Source organism: Piliocolobus tephrosceles, chromosome 17 (genome assembly GCF_002776525.5).
Source record: "Piliocolobus tephrosceles isolate RC106 chromosome 17, ASM277652v3, whole genome shotgun sequence".
Taxonomy (NCBI): Eukaryota; Metazoa; Chordata; class Mammalia; order Primates; family Cercopithecidae; genus Piliocolobus; species Piliocolobus tephrosceles.
In genome coordinates this window covers 3,535,498-3,556,080 of record NC_045450.1, presented here as the reverse complement: position 1 = coordinate 3,556,080, position 20,583 = coordinate 3,535,498, and the positions used below count along the sequence as shown (strand labels likewise).

General features: G+C 56.0%; 2 protein-coding genes and 1 long non-coding RNA gene across 16 annotated transcripts in view; 2 read left to right on the top strand and 1 right to left on the bottom strand.

Annotated features, from left to right (window-relative positions):
• The window catches only part of SLX4 (SLX4 structure-specific endonuclease subunit), a 30,274-nt gene extending 14,059 nt beyond the window's left edge, over nt 1–16,215 (top strand). For 4 of the 6 annotated variants that reach the window (XM_023225805.1, XM_023225799.1, XM_023225800.2 and 1 more), the window contains 8 exons: nt 684–915; nt 1,400–1,488; nt 2,500–2,646; nt 4,241–4,407; nt 5,823–8,128; nt 12,552–12,654; nt 13,890–14,309; nt 14,717–16,215. In XM_023225805.1, coding sequence (XP_023081573.1) covers nt 684–915; nt 1,400–1,488; nt 2,500–2,646; nt 4,241–4,407; nt 5,823–8,128; nt 12,552–12,654; nt 13,890–14,309; nt 14,717–15,071 — 3,819 coding nt within the window. In that variant the 3' untranslated portion in view covers nt 15,072–16,215. Of the gene's footprint in view, nt 1–683; nt 916–1,399; nt 1,489–2,499; nt 2,647–4,240; nt 4,408–5,822; nt 8,129–12,551; nt 12,655–13,560; nt 13,851–13,889; nt 14,310–14,716 lie in introns of those variants that run through there. The other 2 variants (XM_023225802.1, XM_023225803.2) reach the window with 2 other exon arrangements.
• Nucleotides 16,216–16,505: 290 nt separating this feature from the next.
• On the bottom strand, nt 16,506–19,951 carry LOC113219780. Its single transcript, XR_003306784.2, has 3 exons — nt 19,900–19,951; nt 18,331–19,075; nt 16,506–16,722 (listed from the first exon to the last, which is right to left on the bottom strand). It is a non-coding gene; the product is annotated as an uncharacterized LOC113219780 (long non-coding RNA).
• Nucleotides 19,952–19,985: 34 nt separating this feature from the next.
• NLRC3 (NLR family CARD domain containing 3) overlaps nt 19,986–20,583 on the top strand; it is a 44,487-nt gene continuing 43,889 nt past the window's right edge. For all 9 annotated transcript variants that reach the window (XM_026447583.1, XM_026447584.1, XM_026447580.1 and 6 more), the window contains exon 1: nt 19,986–20,274. The gene's annotated coding sequence lies outside the window, so the exon portion shown is untranslated. The remainder of the gene's footprint in view (nt 20,275–20,583) is intronic.

The window sequence follows — 20,583 nt, the reverse complement described above, 5'->3', positions numbered from 1 at the left end:
CGGTGGCTCAAGCCTGTAATCCCAGCACTTTGGGAGGCTGAGACGGGTGGATCACGAGGTCAGGAGATCGAGACCATCCTGGCGAATAGGGTGAAACCCCGTCTCTACTAAAAATACAAAAAAAACTAGCCGGGCGAGGTGGCGGGCGCCTATAGTCCCAACTACTCGGGAGGCTGAAGCAGGAGAATGGTGTAAACCGGGAGGCGGAGCTTGCAGTGAGCTGATATCTGGCAACTGCACTCCAGCCTGGGCGACAGAGCAAGACTCTGTCTCAAAAAAAAAAAAAAAAAAAAGCAGAGTCCCAGGGCAGCTGGCAAAATGCCTCAGACGGAGCCCGGGAACCTGCATTTGAAACACATACTCCAGGCAGCCCTGCAGCAAGTGTCCTCCTGCCATGGACTTCGGGAGGGTGGCAGGCCTGGGCCCCCCTGGCCTGACAAGCCTTTGTGCAAACAGATGCCAAGGCCTGGCCTTGGCCGTGACAGAGGAGGAGCATGTTGACGTGAGTGCTGGGGAAAACCGTCCCAGGACTGCCCCGGGCTGTGGCTGGAGCTCCGTCCCCACAGCCTGCATCCTGCTCTGTAGTTTTAGGTCCAGCCATGCCTACCACATGTGACGGCTTCTGCAGTGTGTGCGTCAGTGACAGCGACCACACGGTCACTCTGCTTACTGGCTTCTTTCAGGGCCTCATGCAGGAGCCCATGCCACCGCTGGTGCCACCTGAGCACTCAGAGCGAAGGTCACCCGCTCTTCACGGCACCCCCCCTGCAGGCTGTGGCTCCAGGGGGCCGTCGCCTTCGGCCAGCCAGATGGAGCACCAGGCCCTGCAGGACCTCGTGGACCTGGCGAGGGAGGGACTGAGCGCCAGCCCGTGGCCCAGCAGTGGGGGCCTGGCTGGCTCGGAAGGGGCTGCAGGTGAGATGCTGGGTGGGACTCCAGGGCCAGCCCTGCCCTCCTGGGCCTCCCTTCCCCGCGGCTGAGGCTGCTCTTGTGCCGCTGTGGCGGCAGCTCTGACCTGGTGGGTGAACACACAGCCTCTGGGCGCTTTCATTTTTTCTCAAAGGTGAATGTGGCGTTGACAACTCTGTCATGACTTTCCTTCCACTTTAACCAAAGACAGAGCTGTCTGCCCACAGCAAGTGAATGCTCTGGGTGAGCTGTTTTGCTCTTCTCTTACCTCCCTGGTGGGGTGCGGATCACAAGGTCAGGAGATCGAGACCATCCTGGCTAACACAGTGAAACAGGGCGTGCGGGTTTGCTTTGCATGAAGGCGTCCTTGGAAAGCAAGCGCCTCTCAAGGCACCACAGGGGCCGGCTCAGCCCGTGGTCAATGCTGTCTTCTTGGTGGTGGATGTGGCTGGGGTGTGACGTTCCTTTAACCTGTGAATCCTCCGCTCAGGGTTGGACGTGGTGCCCGGCGGCCTTCCTCTGACTGGGTTTGTGGTGCCATCGCAGGACAAGCACCTGGAAAGGGGCGGCCGCACCTCGGTAAGGACTGGCTGTGTCCCACACTCTGTGGTCCCGGCCACTCCCGCTTGCCACATGTGTGATGGGGTTGGCTCACCGCTGGCCTCTGGCCCCCATGCAAGTGCAGTGGCCTCTCAAGAAGGTCTCTGCTTCCAGAAAGCTGCCACATGCTGACATCCGTGAGCAGAGCCATGGACCCACAGCCGCCCCGGCGCCCCTCTCGGGGCTCTGCCACAAGGCTTCTGCCTTTTCTGTCTGTGACTCCGTGGGGCACCTTGGGGTTGAGGCCCCAGAGCCTGCTGTCCCGGGTCCCAGGAGTGTAGAGGGACCGCAGTTTCTCAGCGTGGCTGCCCCATCCAGGCATGCTCTGCTCGTTCCTCAGTAGCTGCGAGCTCACCGAGGGCTTGCTGTCCCTCCCCTCTGTGCAGGTCCTGGGCTGGGCTCCAGAGCACAGCTGAGCAGACTGGCCCGGCCTCCCTGTCAGTGTGCTGTGTGGGGAGGACCCAGGGTGGGAGCTGGCTTTTCTCTAGAGTAGACCTCCTCCCATTTGCATGTCAGTGTCAACCAAGCACTTCATGCCAAGGCCAGCCTAGGGACATCATCACATACTGGACCCGGCTGTCCTCTTGGCCAGGTCCCCGAGCTGCTTGGACGCAGGGTGCTTGTCCGTCACAGGGGACGGGCGCACCTCCTCAAAGCCTAGGTATCCCACAGCCTGGCCCACACAGTGCAGGAGCTGCCAGCTGCTGTGAATTCACGTCTAGCCCCATGTCTGGCTTCTCCACGGGTGCCAGGGAACCCACTGGCAAGAGCCAGAGGAACAAGCTAGTGCTTTGCTCTTCTGTGCTGCTCAGGGCCTTAGGGTCACTCAGAGGTTGAGCCCATCGTGGGAACCATTTTGGAAAGGAAAGGAGAACGTAGGTCCTGGCTCCTGGCCCACCCTAACACCACCTCCATGTGGGGAGCTTCCCACTGCCCCGGCAGAAGAACAGAGGTGGGGAGGTGACAGCTCTTCCTCTCCTCCCGCTTCAGCTCTCCCTTGGGCTGCTGGTTGCTGACTTTGGTGCCATGGTCAATAACCCACACCTGAGTGACGTCCAGTTCCAGACAGACAGCGGGGAGGTGCTTTACGCCCACAAGTTCGTGCTTTATGCCCGATGCCCGCTCCTCATCCAGTATGTAAGTACGCTGGCCACCGTGTGCCCTCTTTTCCTCTCTCCCCCGCTCTAATCCTGCCTTTCTCCAACCAGGCCTCCCCATGTCTCAGATGCCCTTTCTACCACCCCCATCTCCCTCACTTCCTGCCCCACAATGTTCTCACCTTCTCCCTCCCACCCATCCCTTTCTCTAAGACGCGGAGAAGAGATACAGACCCACGCTTGAGGTTAGGAGTGGGTGTGAGGGCAGCCTCAGAACCAGGAAACATCAGTGTTTTGTTCTGTTGAATGAAAATCCATTGTTTGGCCGGGCGCGGTGGCTCACACCTGTAATCCCAGCCTTTTGGGAGGCCGAGGTGTGCGGATCACAAGGTCAGGAGATCGAGACCAAGACCATGCTGGCTAACACAGTGAAACCCATCTCTACTAAAAATACAAAAATTAGCCGGGCGTGGTGGCGGGCATCTGTAGTCCCAGCTACTCGGGAAGCTGAGGCAGGAGAATGGCATGAACCTGGGAGGCGGAGCTTGCGGTGAGCTGAGATCGCGCCACTGCACTCCAGCCTGGGCGACAGAGTCAAAAACAAAAAAACAAAAAAGAAAATCCACTGTTTCCCAGAACTGTTTTCTCTTTCCTCTATTTGCATAATTACAAAAGCTCATAATTGATCTCTTCAGGGATGAGTTGCTAATGAACCTTCTGCTTTCTGACTTGAAAGCGTTTGACTTGAGTGTGGGCAGGAACTCAGGCAGCTATTCTCAGTCTCTGTCAGAGTTCTGGAGCCCAGCTGTGTCTATCAAGAGGACTCCCACTGGCTCCTAGAATATCCAGTCCCAATAGGATCTGACAAAAGAGGAGTGTCAGGCCTCACCTATAAAATTATTGGCCAAAAATCTGCATAAACAGCGGCTAATGCTTTTCCTGGGGCATGGAGCTGCTTATAAGACTAGGGACTGGGCACAGCAGCTCATGCCTGAAATCCCTGTACTTTGGGAGACTAAGGTGGGAGGATCCCTTGGGGCCAAGAGTTCAAGACCAGCTTGAACAACATAGTGAGAGCCCATCTCTACAAAAAAATTTAAACATTAGCCTAGGGGCTGGGTGCAGTGGCTCACGCCAGTAATCTCAGCACTTTGGGAAGCCGAGGAGGGTGGATCATCTGAGGTCAGGAGTTTGAGACCAGCCTGGCCAACATAACAAAACCTCGTCTCTTACTGAAACTATAAAAAATTAGCTGGGCATGGTGCTGGGCACCTGCAAGCCCAGCTACTTGGGAGGCTGATGCAGGAGGATCACTTGAACCCAGGAGGTGGAAGTTGCAGTGATCCAAGAGCTCGCCACTGCACTCTAGCCTGGGCAATAGAGAGAGAGTCCAACTCAAAATAAATAAATTAATTAAATAATTAAAATTTAAATTTAAAATTAGCCTAGGAGTTCAAGGCTGCAGTAAGCCATGATCACACCACTGCACTCCAGCCTGGGTGACACGGGGAGACACTGTCTCTTAAAAAAAAAATAAAAAGACTAGTGACTTGCAGGACACCCCAGAGCGTCTGCTTTGCTCCAAGTTACAAGTGTCTGGTCAGTAAACCCTCTGTGTTGCATTTCACCTTCAGGTGTACAACGAAGGCTTCTCCGCTGTAGAGGACGGGATTCCGACCCAGCGTGTCCTGCTGGGTGACGTGAGCACCGAGGCCGCCTGCGCATTCCTGCACTATCTCTATACCGCGGACACTGGCCTTCCTCCTGGCCTGAGCTCTGAGCTGAGTTCCCTGGCCCACAGGTCTGGATTGCTCCCCAGCCTTTGAAAGGAACTGGCGAGGACTGGCAGGTTGACAGCTCTGGGGAGGGTTGTGCTGCTGCAGAGGGCTCGGGGCTTCGGGGCTGAGGCCAAGAGAACCAACAGTCCTGTGTATACCTTTTAATCCCAAGTTCATGGCCAGCGATGACCCTGTAGAACAGGGCGTGTTAGGTGAAAGTCAGGCCAGAACAGACACGCCAGAACTGACACTTGCAGGGGTGCCAAGTAGGAATCAGGAAGACTCTATTGAGTCCTGTGGTTTTTAACCCCCTACGTGTGATAAGAGAATGGCCCTTGGCTACAGTGCCCCCCAAACACTGCTGCTCAGTGATCGCTCCACCGCTAGACCTGAGCAATGGCCGTCCCTTCCAGAGTCCCGTAAAACGGCATGGAGAGAATGCTTAGGCTGCATCCCAGATGTCGCAGCTCCCTTGGCTTGCCCAGCCAGCATCTTAGGAGAGAGGCAGCAGCTCAGAGGGACAAGTGTTGTGCCTCTGGACAGGGCCTGGGTCACTGATCCAAGCCTGTGTCCTCCCTCTGCTGCTTTCTTAGGAAAGGAACAGCTCAGCCTCTGGGGTTGGAAATATACTGACTAGGCCACAGAGCCTTCAAGCAGGTGGCTGGCTGGCTTGCCCATTGGCCTGGGCTGATGCAAGGACTTGGTCTGCTGTGGATTGTGTCTGATGCCATGTCTTTTCATTTATGTTTTATTTTTTGGAGAGATGGAGTGTCGCTATGTTGCCCAGGCTGTTCTTGAACTCCTGACCTCAAGCAATCCTCCTGCCTCCGCCTCCCAAAGTGCTGGGATTATGGGCATGAGCCACCATGCATGGCCTTTTTTATTGTTTTAGAGACAGAGTCTCTTGCGGTTGCCCAGGCTGGAGTGCAGTGGCATGATCACAGCTCACTGTAGCCTTGAACTCCTAGGCTAATTTTTACATTTTTTTGGTAGAGATGGAGACTTATTATGTTTTCCAGGCTGATCTGAAACTCCCAGCCTTGAGTGATTCTCGGCTTCCCAAAGTGCTGGAATTTCAGGCATGAGCCACCATGCCTGGCCCTGACGCTATGTCTTGAGAGCCTCTGGGACAGCAGACTCCCCAGTTTTGTAACTCTGCCAATCCCTGTTACCTGACATTCAGCCCGACACACTCCTTTATGTCTGCAGCTGTAGTTAGCAAGCCCTGCTTTATGTGTTGTCAGTCTCTGGTTTCTGGAACGAAGTGGCCTGGGTGTTTCTGGCAAGGAGTGTGGGCTCCATCTTCAAAGGGAGCAGGGCCTGGGTCATGGTCATTCCTCCTGGTGAAGATTCTGCTCTGGTCTGCCACCCCACTGGGGTGCCCAGAGCCCGTCTCCATGCAGAGAGTGGCGATGACCCTTGGTGTTTCGTGTTGCAGGTTTGGTGTGAGCGAGCTTGTTCACCTGTGCGAACAGGTGCCTATCACCACGGACTCAGGGGGCAAACCATGGGAGGAGAAGGAAGCTGAGAATTGCGAAAGCAGGGCCGAGAATTTCCAGGAACTCTTGAGGTCAATGTGGGCAGATGAAGAGGAGGAAGCGGAGACTTTGTTGAAATCCAAGGACCACGAAGAAGATCAAGAAAACGTGAATGAAGCAGAAATGGAAGAAATATATGAATTCGCAGCTACTCAGCGAAAGCTGCTCCAGGAAGAAAAAGCAGTGGGTGCTGGCGAGGATGCTGACTGGCTGGAGGGTGGCAGTCCGGTTTCTGAGCAGCTCCTAGCAAGTGTCCAGGTGCAGGAACGGTGGGACCAGGTGGAGGAGATGGAGCCGTCAGAGCCAGGAAGAGATGAGGCCACCACCACCTGGGAGAAGGTGGGACAGTGCCCTCTCCCACCACCCCAGGGCCAGCGCTCAGGGGCATGGGGAGCAGAGGCCCCCGAGCAGGAGGCGCTTGGCCGTTCCAGTTGCTCCAGCCCTTCCAGGGGCTGCCGGGCAGAGAGAAAAGAAGGCCCCCTTCCGCACTCGGATGGTGCCGGTGATTACCAACAGCTCTTCTCATCAACTCAGGGAGAGATCTCAGAGCCGTCCCAAGTAACAAGTGAGCCTGAGGAACGAAGTGGCGCTGTCAGGGAAAGGGGGCTGGAGGTTTCTCATCGCCTGGCTCCCTGGCAGGTGTCTCCACCGCACCCGTGCCGCTTCCTATTGGGGCCTCCCCAGGGCGGGAGACCCCGCGGGTCTCATCAGCGTCATCACACAAGCGGGTCGTCCCTGTCGACACCCCGGTCCCGCGGCGGAACTTCCCAGGTGGGCTCCCCAACCTTGCTGTCTCCAGCTGTGCCATCAAAGCAGAAAAGGGACAGGAGCATCCTCACGCTGTCTAAAGAGCCAGGCCACCAGAAAGGCACAGAGCGCCGGTCCATGCTAGAGTGCAGAAATAAGGGGGTCCTGATGTCCCCAGAAAAATCTCTGTCCATTGACCTAACCCAGTCAAATCCTGACCATTTGAGCTCCACATCTCAGAAATCTTCATCCAAAGTGAACAAAGAAGATGAGGTCATCCTCTTACTGGACTCCGATGAGGAGCTAGAGCTAGAACAAACCAAAATGAAGTCCATTTCTAGTGATCCTCTGGAAGAAAGGAAAGCTCTAGAAATTAGCCCTAGGTCCTGTGAGCTGTTTTCCGTCATTGACGTCGATGCAGATCAGGAACCTTCCCACAGCCCACCAAGAAGGGAAGCTGCGCTGCAGCGGGAGGACGAGGGGGCGCTGCCGGAGAACCGGGGCTCTTTGGGCAGCAGAGGGGCTCCCTGGCTGCTCTGTGACCATGAGAGCAGCCCCGGCGAGGGCAGCACCACAGACACCTCATGGCTGGTGCCCGCCACCCCGCTGGCCAGCAGAAGCCGCGACTGTTCTTCCCAGACCCAAATCAGCAGCCTCAGGAGCGGGCTGGCCGTGGAGGCGGTGACACAGCACACGCCCAGGGCCTCGGTAGGAAACAGGGAAGGGAACGAGGCTGCACAGAAGTTTTCCGTCATCAGGCCCCAGACACCGCCGCCCCAGACACCGTCCTCCTGCCTCACTCCCGTCTCTCCAGGAACTTCTGACAGCAGAAGGCAAGGCCACAAAAGCCTTTCCCATCCCCACCCTGGGGGCCACCCGCACTCCTCTCCACTGGCTCCACGTCCCATCTCAGGGGACCGCGCCCACTTCAGCAGGTGGTTCCTGAAACACTCTCTGCCTGGGCCAAGCTTCCGGAACCAGACCACAGCGAGTGAAGTGGTGGAAGTCGGGGACAGTGACGATGAGCAGGAGGTGGCCTCCCATCAGGCCAACAGCAGCCCCCCACTGGACAGTGACCCTCCAATTCCAGTTGACGACTGCTGCTGGCACATGGAGCCCCTCTCGCCAATTCCCATTGATCACTGGAACCTGGAGCGGACCGGCCCCCTGAGCACCAGCAGCCCCAGCCGCAGGATGAAGGAGGCTGCCGACAGCTGTGACTGCCGCTCCCCGGGACTCCTGGACACCACCCCCATCCGAGGAAGCTGCGCTGCCCGGAGGAAATCGCAAGAGAAGTCCTTGGGCGCGGGTTCCCCGGGGAACAGCAGGCTGAGCTTTCTGAATTCGGCTCTGTGGGACGATTGGGACGGGGAAGAGCAGAGGCCTCCGGAGACCCCTCCTCTAGCGCAGATGCTAAGCGTCGGTGGAGCTCAGAAGCCCGAAGGGTTAGAGACACCCAGTGAGTAGCCAGGAGAGCTGGGGAAGGGGACTGTCTTTGTTACTGTTTTACACTAAGTGGGTGTGGAGGTCGGTCATGAGACCCAGGGGCTGGCGGCGCTGAATGCCTGCTGACCTGAGGCACGACACTTCCGCTGCCTTCCAGACTCCCCTCCACGGTGGAGGAGAGCCAGGCTGGCTCTCACACTGCACTTCTTAGCCAGTAAGTCAGTGTTTCCCAGACTTACCTGGATCCAGTGCTCACCTGGGCATGTGTTAAAAATCCACATCTACAGACCCTTCTCCAGAACACGGAGCCGGCACCTCCAAAGGCCACCACTCATTCAGCAAGTATCGGCGTGCCTTAAGATTAGACCAGGGTGGTTCTTCAAAATATTAACCGTGGAATGGCTGTAGGACCCAGCAATTCCACTTTTACCTGTGTATCCAAGAGAATTAAAACAGGGACTCAGACATCACGTTCATAGAGGTGCTATTCACAGTTGCCAAAAGGTGGAAGCAAGCCAAAAGCCCGCCAGCAGATGAACAGGGAGCCCCGCGTGGCCCGGCGAGAGAAGGGAATAGCGTTTGGCCACCACGAGGAATGAGGCACTGCCACGCGCCACAGCGGGGACGACCCTGGAAAATCATGCTGCCGGCTGAGAAGCCAGACACACAAGGTCATGTGCTGTCTGCATCATGGATATGAAATGTCTAGAATAGGCAAATCCAGAGAGAACTCAGGTTAGTGGTTGCCCTGGGTTGGAGGGAGGGGGAATGGGGAGCGACTGCTCCCCATTTTTGGGGGGGTACAGGGTGTCCTTTTGGGGTGCTGAAAATGTTTTGGAAATGGATAGAGGTGATGGTTGCACAACATTGTGAATGCTTAATGCCACTGAATTATTCCCTTTACGATTTCTTTATGTTAATTTCACCTCAATTAAAAAAAGAATCAGGTAGGACAAGTGTGAGAGAGGCTGTGAGGTCCGTTCTTCCTGGTCCCCTCAGGTGCAGGAATGCCACTTCCCTGCTCATTTCAGTCCCCGGGGAGAGTCAGAGCCCCAGGTGTTGGCCCCCTCAGTGCTGCTGCTCCCGTCCAGGCACCTCCGGGGAGGGCCAGGAGGGCCGAGCTGGGCTGAACACAACTGGGAGGAAGGCCAGGCTGTGAGTGAACACCTGCCTGTGGCCTGGGGGCCCGTTTCCTCCCAAATCCAGACAAACGAGGCGACTGACAGTGCCCTCGGCCCTCAGGGGCTTCAGAAGCACCTGGAGAGTTTCTTATAGCACCCGTTGGCCCAGCCTGCCCTAGAGCCTTGCTTCAGGAGGGTGACCAAGAATTTACATTTCTAGCCAGTTCCCAGGCAGTGCTGTGAGAACGGCTGCAGGAGGCTGCAGAGCAGATCTGAGGCGGGCTTCAGGATGATGCGGCCACAGGAAGAATCGTGCCTTTCTCAGGAGACAGAACCTGCCACTTTCATCGGGGGCTCAAAGGGCTCCATGGTCATAAAAGGCAGAAGCAGCAAAGTCTGACTGTTCTAATGTGTCAGCAGGCTGGAGTGCAGCGGCGCAATCTCGGCTCACTGCAACCTCCACCTCTTGGGTTGAAGGGATTCTCCTGCCTCAGCCTCCCAAGTAGCTGGGACTACAGGCACCCGCCACCACTCCCAGCTAATTTTTGTATTTTTAGTAGAGACGAGGTTTCCCCATGTTGATCAGGCTGGTCTTGAGCTCCTGACCTCAGGTGATCCACCCTCCTTGACCTTCCAAAGTGCTGGGATTACACGCGTGAGCCACCTCGCCCAGTCTATTATTTTTTTTATTTTTTTATTTTTTTTGAGATGGAGTCTCGCTCTGTTGCCCAGGCTGGAGTGCAGTGGCCGGATCTCAGCTCACTGCAAGCTCCGCCTCCCGGGTTCACGCCATTCTCCTGCCTCAGCCTCCCGAGTAGCTGGGACTACAGGCGCCCGCCACCTCGCCTGGCTAGTTTTTTGTACTTTTTAGTAGAGATGGGGTTTCACCGTGTTAGCCAGGATGGTCTCGATCTCCTCACCTTGTGATCCGCCTGCCTCAGCCTCCCAAAGTGCTGGGATCACAGGCTTGAGCCACCGCGCCCGGCCCAGTCTATTATTTTTTAAAGTAACAGCTTTATTTAGATATAATTCACATACCATAAAATCCACCCTTTTAAAATGGACAGTTCAGTGGTTCTTAGTACATTCACAGTGTTGTACAATTGTCACCACTCTCTAATTCCAGAACATTTTCATCATCTCAAAAATCCCGCACCCATGAGCAGTCTCTCCCCTTCCCCTTCCCCCAGCCCCGGCAACCAAGAACCTACTTTCTGTCTCTATGGATTTGCCTATCCTGGACATTTCATATAAACAGAGCCATGTATGACTAATGTGTGGCCTTTTGTGTCTGGCTGCTTTCAGTTAGCATACAGTTTTCAAGATTCATACATGTTGTGGCACGGATCCGTAATTTATACCTTTTTATTTATTTATTTATTTTGAGACGGAGTCTCGCTCTGTCGCCCAGGCTAGAGTGCAGCGGCTCGATCTCGGCTCACTGCAAGCTCCACCTCCCGGGTTCAAGCGATTCTCCCGCCTCAGCCTCCCGAGTAGCTGGGATTACAAGCACCCATCACCATGCCATGCCCGGCTAATTTTTTCATATTTTTAGTACAGATGGGGTTTCACCATGTTGGCTGAGCTGGTCTCGAACTCCTAACCTCAAGTGATCCACCCACTTTGGTCTCCCAAAGTGCTGGGATTACAAGCCTGAGCCACTGTGCCTGGCCTGTTTTTGAGTCAGGGGTCTTGCTGTGTCACCCAGGCTGAAGTGCAGTGGTGCAATCACAGCTCATTGCAGCCTCGACCTCCCAGGCTCAAGTGATCCTCCCACCTCAACCTTCTGAGTAGCTGGGACTACAGGCAGCTGCCACCATGCCCGGCTAATTTTTTTTTTTTTAGTAGAGACAGAGTGTTGCTATGTTGCCCCAGCTTTGAGCATACTGTCTGACTAATACCCCACTGATGGTATGCCACATTTTGCTTATCCATTCATCTATTAGTGGACATACGGGTTGTTTTTACTCTGTGGTTATTAATAATGCCACTTAGGAATATTCATGTGCAAGTTTTCGTGTAGATATAAGTTTTCATTCTTCTTGGTTCTATACTTAGGAGTGGAATTGCTGGGTCATATGGCAACTATGTTTAGCATTTTGAGGAACTGCTAGACTGTTTTCCAAAATGACTGTACCATTTTAAATCTCCACCAACACTTGTTAGTCTGTTTTTGTTGTTGTTGTTTGTTTGCTCGTCTTTTTGAGACAAGGTCTTGCTCTGTCGCCCAGGCTGGAGTGCAGTGGCGTGTTCACAGCTTGCTGCAGCCTCAACCTTCCTGGCTCAGGTGATCCTTCTGCCTCAGCTCCCCGATAGCTGGAACAACCACAAACAGCTGCCCACATTGGTGGCTTTGGCCACCACACCCAGCTAACTTTTTTTTTTTTTTGTAGAGATGGGGTTTTGCCATGTTGCCCGAGCCCTGTGTGTTTTTTGTTATGGCCATCCTAGTGGGCATGCAGTGGTATCTCATTGTGGTTTTGACTTGCATTTCCCGGATGACTAACGATGTTCGGCACCTTTTCACGTGCTTATTGGCCATTTGTAGATCTTCTCTGGAGAAATGTCTATTCACATCCTTTGCCCATTTTTTAACTGGGTTTTTTTTTTTTGAGACGGAGTCTGGCTCTGTCACCCAGGCTGGAGTCCGGTGGCCGGATCTCAGCTCACTGCAAGCTCCGCCTCCCAGGTTTACGCCATTCTCCTGCCTCCACCTCCCAAGTAGCTGGGACTACAGGCGCCCGCCTCGTCGCCTGGCTAGTTTTTTATATTCTTTAGTAGAGACGGGGTTTCACCGTATCAGCCAGGGTGGTCTCGATCTCCTGACCTTGTGATCCGCCCGTCTCGGCCTCCCAAAGTGCTAGGATTACAGGCTTGAGCCACTGCGCCTGGCCTTAACTGGGTTTTTTTAATTGATGAATTATTTTTAAAAAACAAAACTGATGTCTAAGCCTGTCTGAAGAGTATCAGTGTGGCCCACTGTTTCCTCAGGTTGTCACTGTGGGGCAGACATTTTGAAGTTTCCATGCCTAAGTTTTAGTCACATGCCGGGCTGTTGGGTTCAGCGGCCCCAGGAGCCATGTGCAGCCGGCATCCGTGTTATACATGGTGTGGTCCTCAGTGCGTGCCGCCGATGCTGTCATCGGGAAGCCCCTGCTCCAGACAGGGAAGGGGTGACCGTTGTTGCTTTCATGGAGCAAAACGATGCTTGGGTTACCTTCAAGTGCAGTATTCCTCTTGGTCACGCTACTGGGATCAGACCTGGGCAGTCCGTGTCCGTCGTGCTAAAACGTGTGCTGCTTTTGTTTTACCCAGAAGGTGTAAATCGGAAGAAGGACTTGCCCCCCAAAGTGCCCATAACACCGATGCCACAGTATTCCATTATGGAGACGCCGGTGCTGAAGAAGGAACTGGATAGGTTGGTGGTCTTCTCCCTCCCACAAGTAACCAGGTTTCACACGCCTGGGGGCAGAAGGGTCCCTGCGTGTTCTCTTTGGGTCTGGTAGATGCAGCTGGCTTGGGCTTGGGAAGAAAGACCTGCAGTCGGCTCCTTTAGGGAGCATGCGTGACTGCTGGGTGCCGAGTGAGCCGCCCAGTTCTCTCTGCGTACCATTCCCCAGGGAGGCAACACATGAGACTCCTGTGTGCCACCCCTGGGCAGCAGGTCCCCATGTTCCATGTGGATAGACATGGCCCTCTAGCCAGAGCAGTCTGAGTGAGGAGGCCTGATTTTTTTTTTTTTTTTTTTTTTTGAAAGACGGAGTGTCGCTCTGTCACCAGGCTGGAGTGCAGTGGCACAATCCCAGCTCACTGCAACCTCTGCCTTCCGGGTTCAAGAGATTCTCCTGCCTCAGCCTCCCGAGTAGCTGGGACTACAGGCGTGTGCCACCACGCCAGGCTAATTGTTGTTTAGTAGAGATGGGGTTTCACCATGTTGGCCAGGCTGGTCTCAAACTCCTGACCACGTGATCCACCCGCCTTGGCCTCCCAAAGTGCTGGGATTACAGGTGTGAGCCACCATGCCCAGTGGAGGCCTGATTTTTTTAAAAAGAACATTTAACTCTCACATCCACATGACACTGCTCTTACACTCGGGCACCCAGGGAAGCTTCTGCTGCCACCATCCCTCAGAACTGGGAGCAGCATATCTTTTTTTATTTTTGGAGACAGGATCTCACTGTTGCCCAGGCTGGAGTACAGGGATGTGATCTTGGCTCGCTGTAGCCTCAACCTGTGAGGCTTAAGCGATCCTACCTCATCCTCCCTTGTAGCTGGGACTCCAGGCGACACCACCATGCCTGGCTAATTTTTGTATTTTTTGTAGAGACGGGCTCTTGCTATGTTGCCCAGGCTGGCCTTGAACTCCTGAACTCAAGCTATCCTCCTGCCTCAGCCTCCTGAAGTGCTGGGATTGTAAGTGTGAGCCATTGTGCCTGGCTGACAATGGTTTCTTTTGGAATATTCAGAGTAAGCTTAGTTGGCGCCTAGAATAGACACTAACCTCCGATGCTCACAGACGTCAGGCATCTATGGTTTGTCACACAAGCCATTCGCTGAATGCATTGGGCATCACTCTTTGCTAAGATGGGGAACATTGTGGAGTGCGGACCAGCTGTGTGGGTGGGTCCTGAGGCCCACCTGTCCCTCCGTCAGGTTTGGAGTCCGCCCTCTGCCTAAACGCCAGATGGTTCTGAAGCTGAAGGAGATATTCCAGTACACTCACCAGACCCTGGACTCAGACTCCGAGGATGAGAGCCAGTCCTCACAGCCGCTACTGCAGGCGCCTCACTGCCAGCCCCTCACCTCCCAGACCTACAAGCCTTCAAGGGCAGGGGCCCATGCCCAGCAGGAGGCCACCACAGGACCCGGGGCCCATAGGCCTGAGGGACCTGCTAAGACCAAGGGCCCCCGACATCAAAGGAAGCATCATGAAAGCATCGCACCCGCACCCCCAAGCAGGTCGCCCACCAAGGAGGCACCTCCAGGCCTTGATGGTGATGCCCAGCTCCCAGCCTCCCAGGAATCTGTGGCCACTTCTGTGGACAGCAGTGACAGCTCCTTGAGCTCACAGAGGTAACGGGATGGATGCGATGGGGTCAGTGGCCTCATGTATCCTCTGGCCCGTGGGTGTGAGGGTTGGCGCGCGTGAGGCCTAATGGCCAATCTTCAAAAACCCCCATCACCTTCTGGGTTTGACCTATGGGAAAACCAGGTGGGTTTAGGGGGCTAGTTCCCTGACCCCAGCCCTGCACAGGCCTCCTGGTTCCTGCCCCACACGCTGGACATTTCTGGCTAGGGCACGATCCCGCTGAAGTAGCCTGCAGGGATCTCTCAGGCCCGTCCTGCCTTGCTGCGGATCGTCTGTGCCACAGGCCAGGCTCCATGGGACCTGTAGACACCCTCCTTCCTTTAAAGAGGCACCTGGTCTCAGGGGCTGGAGAGAAAGGGGTTGCAAAACATCCTGGTCTGGCTCTTTCCAGTTCTTCCTCCTGTGAGTTTGGAGCGGCATTTGAGTCTGCAGGTGAAGAGGAGGAGGGTGAGGAGGAGGTCAGCGCCTCGCAGGCAGCCGTGCAGGCGGCGGACACGGACGAGGCGCTGAGATGCTACATCCGCTCCAAGCCGGCCCTGTACCAGAAGGTGCTGCTGTACCAGCCCTTTGAGCTGGGGGAGCTGCAGGCGGAGCTGAAGCAGAACGGCCTCCGTGTGTCCTCGCGCAGGCTGCTGGACTTCCTGGACACCCACTGTGTCACCTTCACCACCGCCGCTGCCCGCAGGGAGAAGCTCCAGGGCAGGAGGCGGCGGCCTCGGGGCAAGAAGGCGGCGGCGAGGAAATGACGGGGCGTCCCGACCCCGCCCCACCCCGCCATCAGCAGCCCCCACCCCCACCATTTGCAGGGAGGACTTGGGACACCCAGTGTGGGTCGGGCCTCCACAGGCATTTCTGGGCCTGGGACCACATCAGCTCTGCACTGTGATGATGACCACAGCCCAGTCCGAGGCTTCCTCCTCTGGGCTCTGCTTTCTAGGTGGCATTTGGAGCACGTCACCCACTGGAGTTAGAGACTCCAGCCCCTTCCTCTGTCCATGCCTACAGTCTGTCCCCCTTTTTTTTTTTTTTTTTTTTGAGACAGAGTCTTGCTGTCACCCAGGCTGCAGTGCAGCGGTGCAATCTCAGCTCCCTGCAACCTCCGCCTCCCGGGTTCACGCGATGCTCCTGCCTCAGCCTCCCAGGTAGCTGGGACTACAGGCACACACTGCCACGCCCAGCTAACTTTTTATATTTTAGTAGATACGGGGTTTCATCATGTTGCCCAGGCTGGTCACAAACTCGTGCTCAGGCAATCCGCCTGCCGTGGCCTCCCAAAGTGCTGGGATTATAGGCATGAGCCACCACGCCCAGCCCAGTGTATCTCCCTTTAACCCAGTAGGGCCCTCAGGTGTCCCGGGGGCAGTGAGCCATCACCAGCTGGCCAGGGCATGGCCTATTCTGCCACATTTGCCACCCTCTGAGCCCACCAGTCCTGGGCACAGCTGCCCCACACGTCTGTTCTGAGATGGACATCAGGTCCAGCCTGCCCCAGCAGCCTGGGCCCATCCTCCTTAGCACTCAGGCCAACGCCAGCCACCACCAGCCTAAGACCAGGTGTCCTCAGGCTCCCTACACTGCCACAGCCCAGTGCAGCTCTCCTGGCCCAGCCGTGCTACCCGGACGCTTGTCATTGTTACCAGCAGTCTCCCAACTGGACAGTGCACAAGGGCCCAGAACAACTCTGATGTCCGCAAAACAAACATGTTCACTAACGGGTTCCATTCTTTGGGTTAAAGCTGCCTCCAGCCTCAGGAGCAGTGTGGAGGAAGATGAGGGCCAGGAAAGAAGGAAACCTCGGTCTCTCCATCCCTGTGAATGTCCTCGTCTGTTTCAAATACGGTGCAGTCAGTTTTATATGATGTGCAATAAACCAAAAAGGCTTTATTAAAATCTCCTGGCTGCCACACTCCAGGAAGATCACGAGGGAAACAGGTGGGAGCTGGAGACACCGTGGCCCCTGAGCCCCACCACGCCCGCAGAAGCCCCCACGTGCACCTGCCCTTTACTGCGGAGTAAGCTGGGTCTGCTGTCTCCTTATTTCAGTTCCTAGACCAGAGACGCACATGTTCATTCATTAATCCCCACACCCACATCCAACAGAGCCCTGGCCGGGTGCCAAGCTCCAGCCCCCCCCCCCCCCCCTTCAAGTGGGGCCCAACCACCCCCAGCTGCTGCCTCAGCTGGGGGTTGCTAGAAAAGCAGACTCAGACCCCCGCCACCGCCCAGCCCACCCCACAACTCACCGAGTCACCACGTGCCTTTACCAATGCGTCTAGTCCGGTAGAGGAGACAGACACTGGCCTATCCTGGCCTGGTGTGGGGTCGAGCTCCGGTGGCCTGAAGGGCCGTGTCAGGGACAGCCTCCCAGAACTGGGGTTTGTGAGCTGCGTCTTAGGGCTGAGCAGAATTTAGGGGGTGAAATGTGGTTTCTGGCACACATACTGTGTCCTGGCACGTAAGCCAGTGGAGAGGCCCCGGCTTCCCAGCTTAGGGTGCCCGGGGCGGACAATTAGAGCCTGAGATCAGCTGTGATCGATCTAGGCTGGCCTCTGGCCTGTTTTGGAAGGCATCACGCGCTGCTTCCTTGATGGGCTGATCCCCCTCCCTGGTGTTAGGGAAGCGAGAGGGAGTGGTGAAGGTGGGGCACTCAGGGCCCCTGTCCGGCCTCGCAGGGTTTGTGGTTTGGACGCATGTGTTGTGTGCCATGACTTGAAAGTTCAGAACTTCAGGGCTGGTAAAGACGGGTTGGAGGAGGGGTTCCAAGTAGTTAACAAGCCAGGTCAGGAGCCTTGAGTGCAGTGTGAGCCCAAGGCCGGGGGAGGCATGGCCTGGGGACTGGATCCAAGCCTCATGGTGACCTTGGATGCAGTTGGGGCCGCTGGACACCTCCTGGGCCAACGGGCCAACGCTGGGCAGAGGCTCGGTTTATGCACTGCCACCCGGCCAGGGGACTAGATGCTGGCCCTGAACCTGTACAAAGAAGCATTTCCTTGTCCTGAAACGAGCTGTGAAGCAGCTGATGCCTCCAGAGGGAAAGGGGTTGAAGGAGTCACTGCAGGAGCCCACAGAGGCGTGGTGGCATCCAGGAGTAGACCTGGCCCCTGCCACGGGGATGACGCTGACCCGGGCAGCGTAAAACTAGGTCCAGCTGACAGATGGAAAATGCCTTCTCACAGCACCCGCAGCAAGGCTGCCAGGCAATGGGGCCTCCTCATGGACAAGGCGGGAGAGAATTCCCTTCCAGGAGTGACTGAGAAGGAAGCTGGCAGCCTGGCCACGGTGGCTCCCACACGTAATCCCAGTGCTTTGGGAGGCCAAGGCAGGAGGATCACTTGAGCCCAGAAGTTTGAGACCAGCCTGGGCAACATAGTGAGGCCAAGTCTCTATTTTGAAAACAATATTAAAAAAATTTCTAAAGGGGGTAAAAAAGACTGGCAGCAGAACTTTCATTGGTAACAACTAAATCAGAAAACGGGTCTGTCCCTGCCTCACTGTAATGTGAAGAGGCCTCCAGGCCTGTTCCACTTTTGGTGGCCCCAACCTGGCATGGCTTGGGCACGGCCCCTAAAGGTAGTCACAGGGGAGCCACAGCCCAGCCTGGGCCCAGGCGAGGGGGTTCACAGAGAAAGAGCCTACAGGCAGGGGCCTCACGCTGCTGCCAAGTTAGGAAGGGCTGAGGCCACTGCCTGTCCAGCTGACCCCAGCTCTGGGTGGAGAGAAAGCCTCAGAGTGAGAACAGTTAGGGAGCCCCCAGCCCAGCATCCCCCTCCACCAGGAGCCAGGAGGATGGCCCATCTGGTTCTCAGCAGAGCGGGCAGAGTGGGGAACGGGACCAGCCCTGTGTGGACTGATGGACATTCCTGCGAGGGGGAGGAACAGGGGCTGGGCTGCTCCCCAAGATCCCATGGAGGAGGCTGTGTCCTCTCAGGCTCCACATCCATCCCCCATGAGTGACGAAGAGAGGCAGAGTGAGCCTTTGGCCCCTTTCATGTGACAGATACCCACCGGGCCCTGCGGTTTCCAACATCCTGTGGGCGGCCTGGTTTCAGGTGCCTTTGCTGCTCCTCACAGCTGAGGCTGCAGCTGCCGGGTCTGCACTCTGTCTGCCTGGAGCCTCAGGCAGCCTTCTCGAGGGGCCATGGTGTCCTCCCAGCACCCAGCAGGTTCCTGCGTGCTCAGCATGGTTGGGAGGGAGGGAGAGGAAGGAGGGAAAAAACGCAGGCAGGCAGGGGAATGTGCAGGAGCACTTCTGGTCTGCTGCCTCAGTTCCCTCCCCCTAATCACCCACACAAGCTCTGGGGAACCAGCTAACCCTCCCACCTCCCCTGAGCCACAAGCTGCTCTATGAGTCCAGACCTACTGTTCTCCTGCTCTACAACCATCGCGGGCTCCCACTTGCTTGCTGAGGAAAATTCAGACCCCACGACCCCTGTCCCTTGGCTCCCACCTTGTCACCTGCTTCCCTCAGTGGCCCCATGTTGCTTGCTCCCTGTCCCCGGTGGATGTCCCATACTTTTCCTTTATTGTAATTTTTCTCACGTGGCTTGCTCTGGGCCATGTCGTTTCCCCTCACGCCCTTCCCTGTCAGGGCAGGCCATCCACGGAGGTCCACTTCCAGGGGCCGAGTGGGATCCCTTGCTGCGGACGACGACATTCTGCTGTTTCCTCTTAGGGTACAGGTGACCTGCCTCTGGGGAGCCCTTTGGTCACAGGAAGATGTTATGGGGCACAGCTGAGTCAGAGGTGCCTACTGAATGACAGACAGAAAAGAAAGCAAGAGGTGTTCAAAGGGGGAGCACAGTGGCTCACACCTGTAATCTCAATGTTTTGGGAGGCCAAGGCAGGAGGATCACTCGAGCCCCAGGAGTTGGAGGCTACAGTGAGCCGAGATCACATCACTGCACTCCAGTCTGGGTGACAGAGCAAGATCCTGTCTCAAAAAATAAATAGGCTGGGTGCAATGGTTCACGCCTGTAATCTCAGCACTTTGGGAGGCTAAGGTGGGCGGATGACCTGAGGTCAGGCATTCAAGACCAGCCTGGTCAACGTGGCGAAACCTCTCCTCTACCAAAATACAAAAATTAGCGGGGCATGGTGGTGCGTGCCCGTAATCCCAGCTACTCAGGAGGCTGAGGTAGAAGAATCTCTTGAATCCGGGAGGGGGAGGTTGCAGTGAGCTGAGATTGCACCACTGCACTCCAGCCTGGGCAACAGAGCAAGACTCTGTCTTAGATAGATAAATAAATAAATAAATAAATTAAATAAATAAAATAAAATAAAATAAATAAATAAATAAATAAATAGGGCAGGCCATGGCCTGGAGGTGGGAGGGCGCAGACCAGTCCTGGTGGGGTCACCTTCTAGTTGCGTGACCTCAGGCTGCTCACTTGATTTCCTGACCATCACCTGCCCGAAAACAAGCATTTATCAATGGCAGGGCAGCTTCCTTTGTGGCGGGATGGAGGTGATGTGTCAACAATCTTGGCACTGGCCACTTTATCCTGAGCATGCCACCTGCAGGGACACTTAGTCCCACAGTCAAGACCCCCAGCATGGCCGCCACACTTGACTTACAGGAGGGCGGTGACCCAGCCAGGGAGCCCTGGCTCCTCGATGTGTCTGTGAGGCTGTTGGCTGTTGAAATCAGACAGGAAGGAAGGTTGAGGTGGAGCCCAGCACAGGAAGAGGTGAGGACCCGGAGCTGCAGGGACAGCCGGTGGGCTCGGCGGGGCTGCAGAAGGTCAGGGCTACGCTACTCTAGGCCCCTGCATGGTTGGTCGGTTGGTGTGGTAAGCGCCCTGATCCCTGGTCCTGAGGACTTGGGCTGGCACAGGGATCCCCAGGGCGTCTACCACCACTCAGCTGGAGCAGGGCTGAGCCAGGAGCACAGAGCTGGAGCCTCCAGCCCCCCAGTCTTGGTGTCCCTGGAGTAGCACTGAGGCCCGAGAGGTAAGCTGGGTCCAGGTGACCGCAGTGCAGGGCAGGGGAGGGAGAAGGGATGCTAGCCAGAAGGATGGTGGCCTTAAGGCCTGAGCTACTCTGGGGAGGGGGACTCGATAGACTCCACGAGACTCCAAGGTGTCTCCTGGGGCAGGACTGGCTCATGCTGTAGAAAAAACAGACGTGGCCGGGGACAGTGGCTCATGCCTGTAATCCCAACACTTTGGAAGGCCAAGGCAGGCAGATCACTTGAGGTCAGGAGTTTGAGACGAGCCTGGCCAACATGGTGAAACCCCATCTCTACTAACAATACAAAAA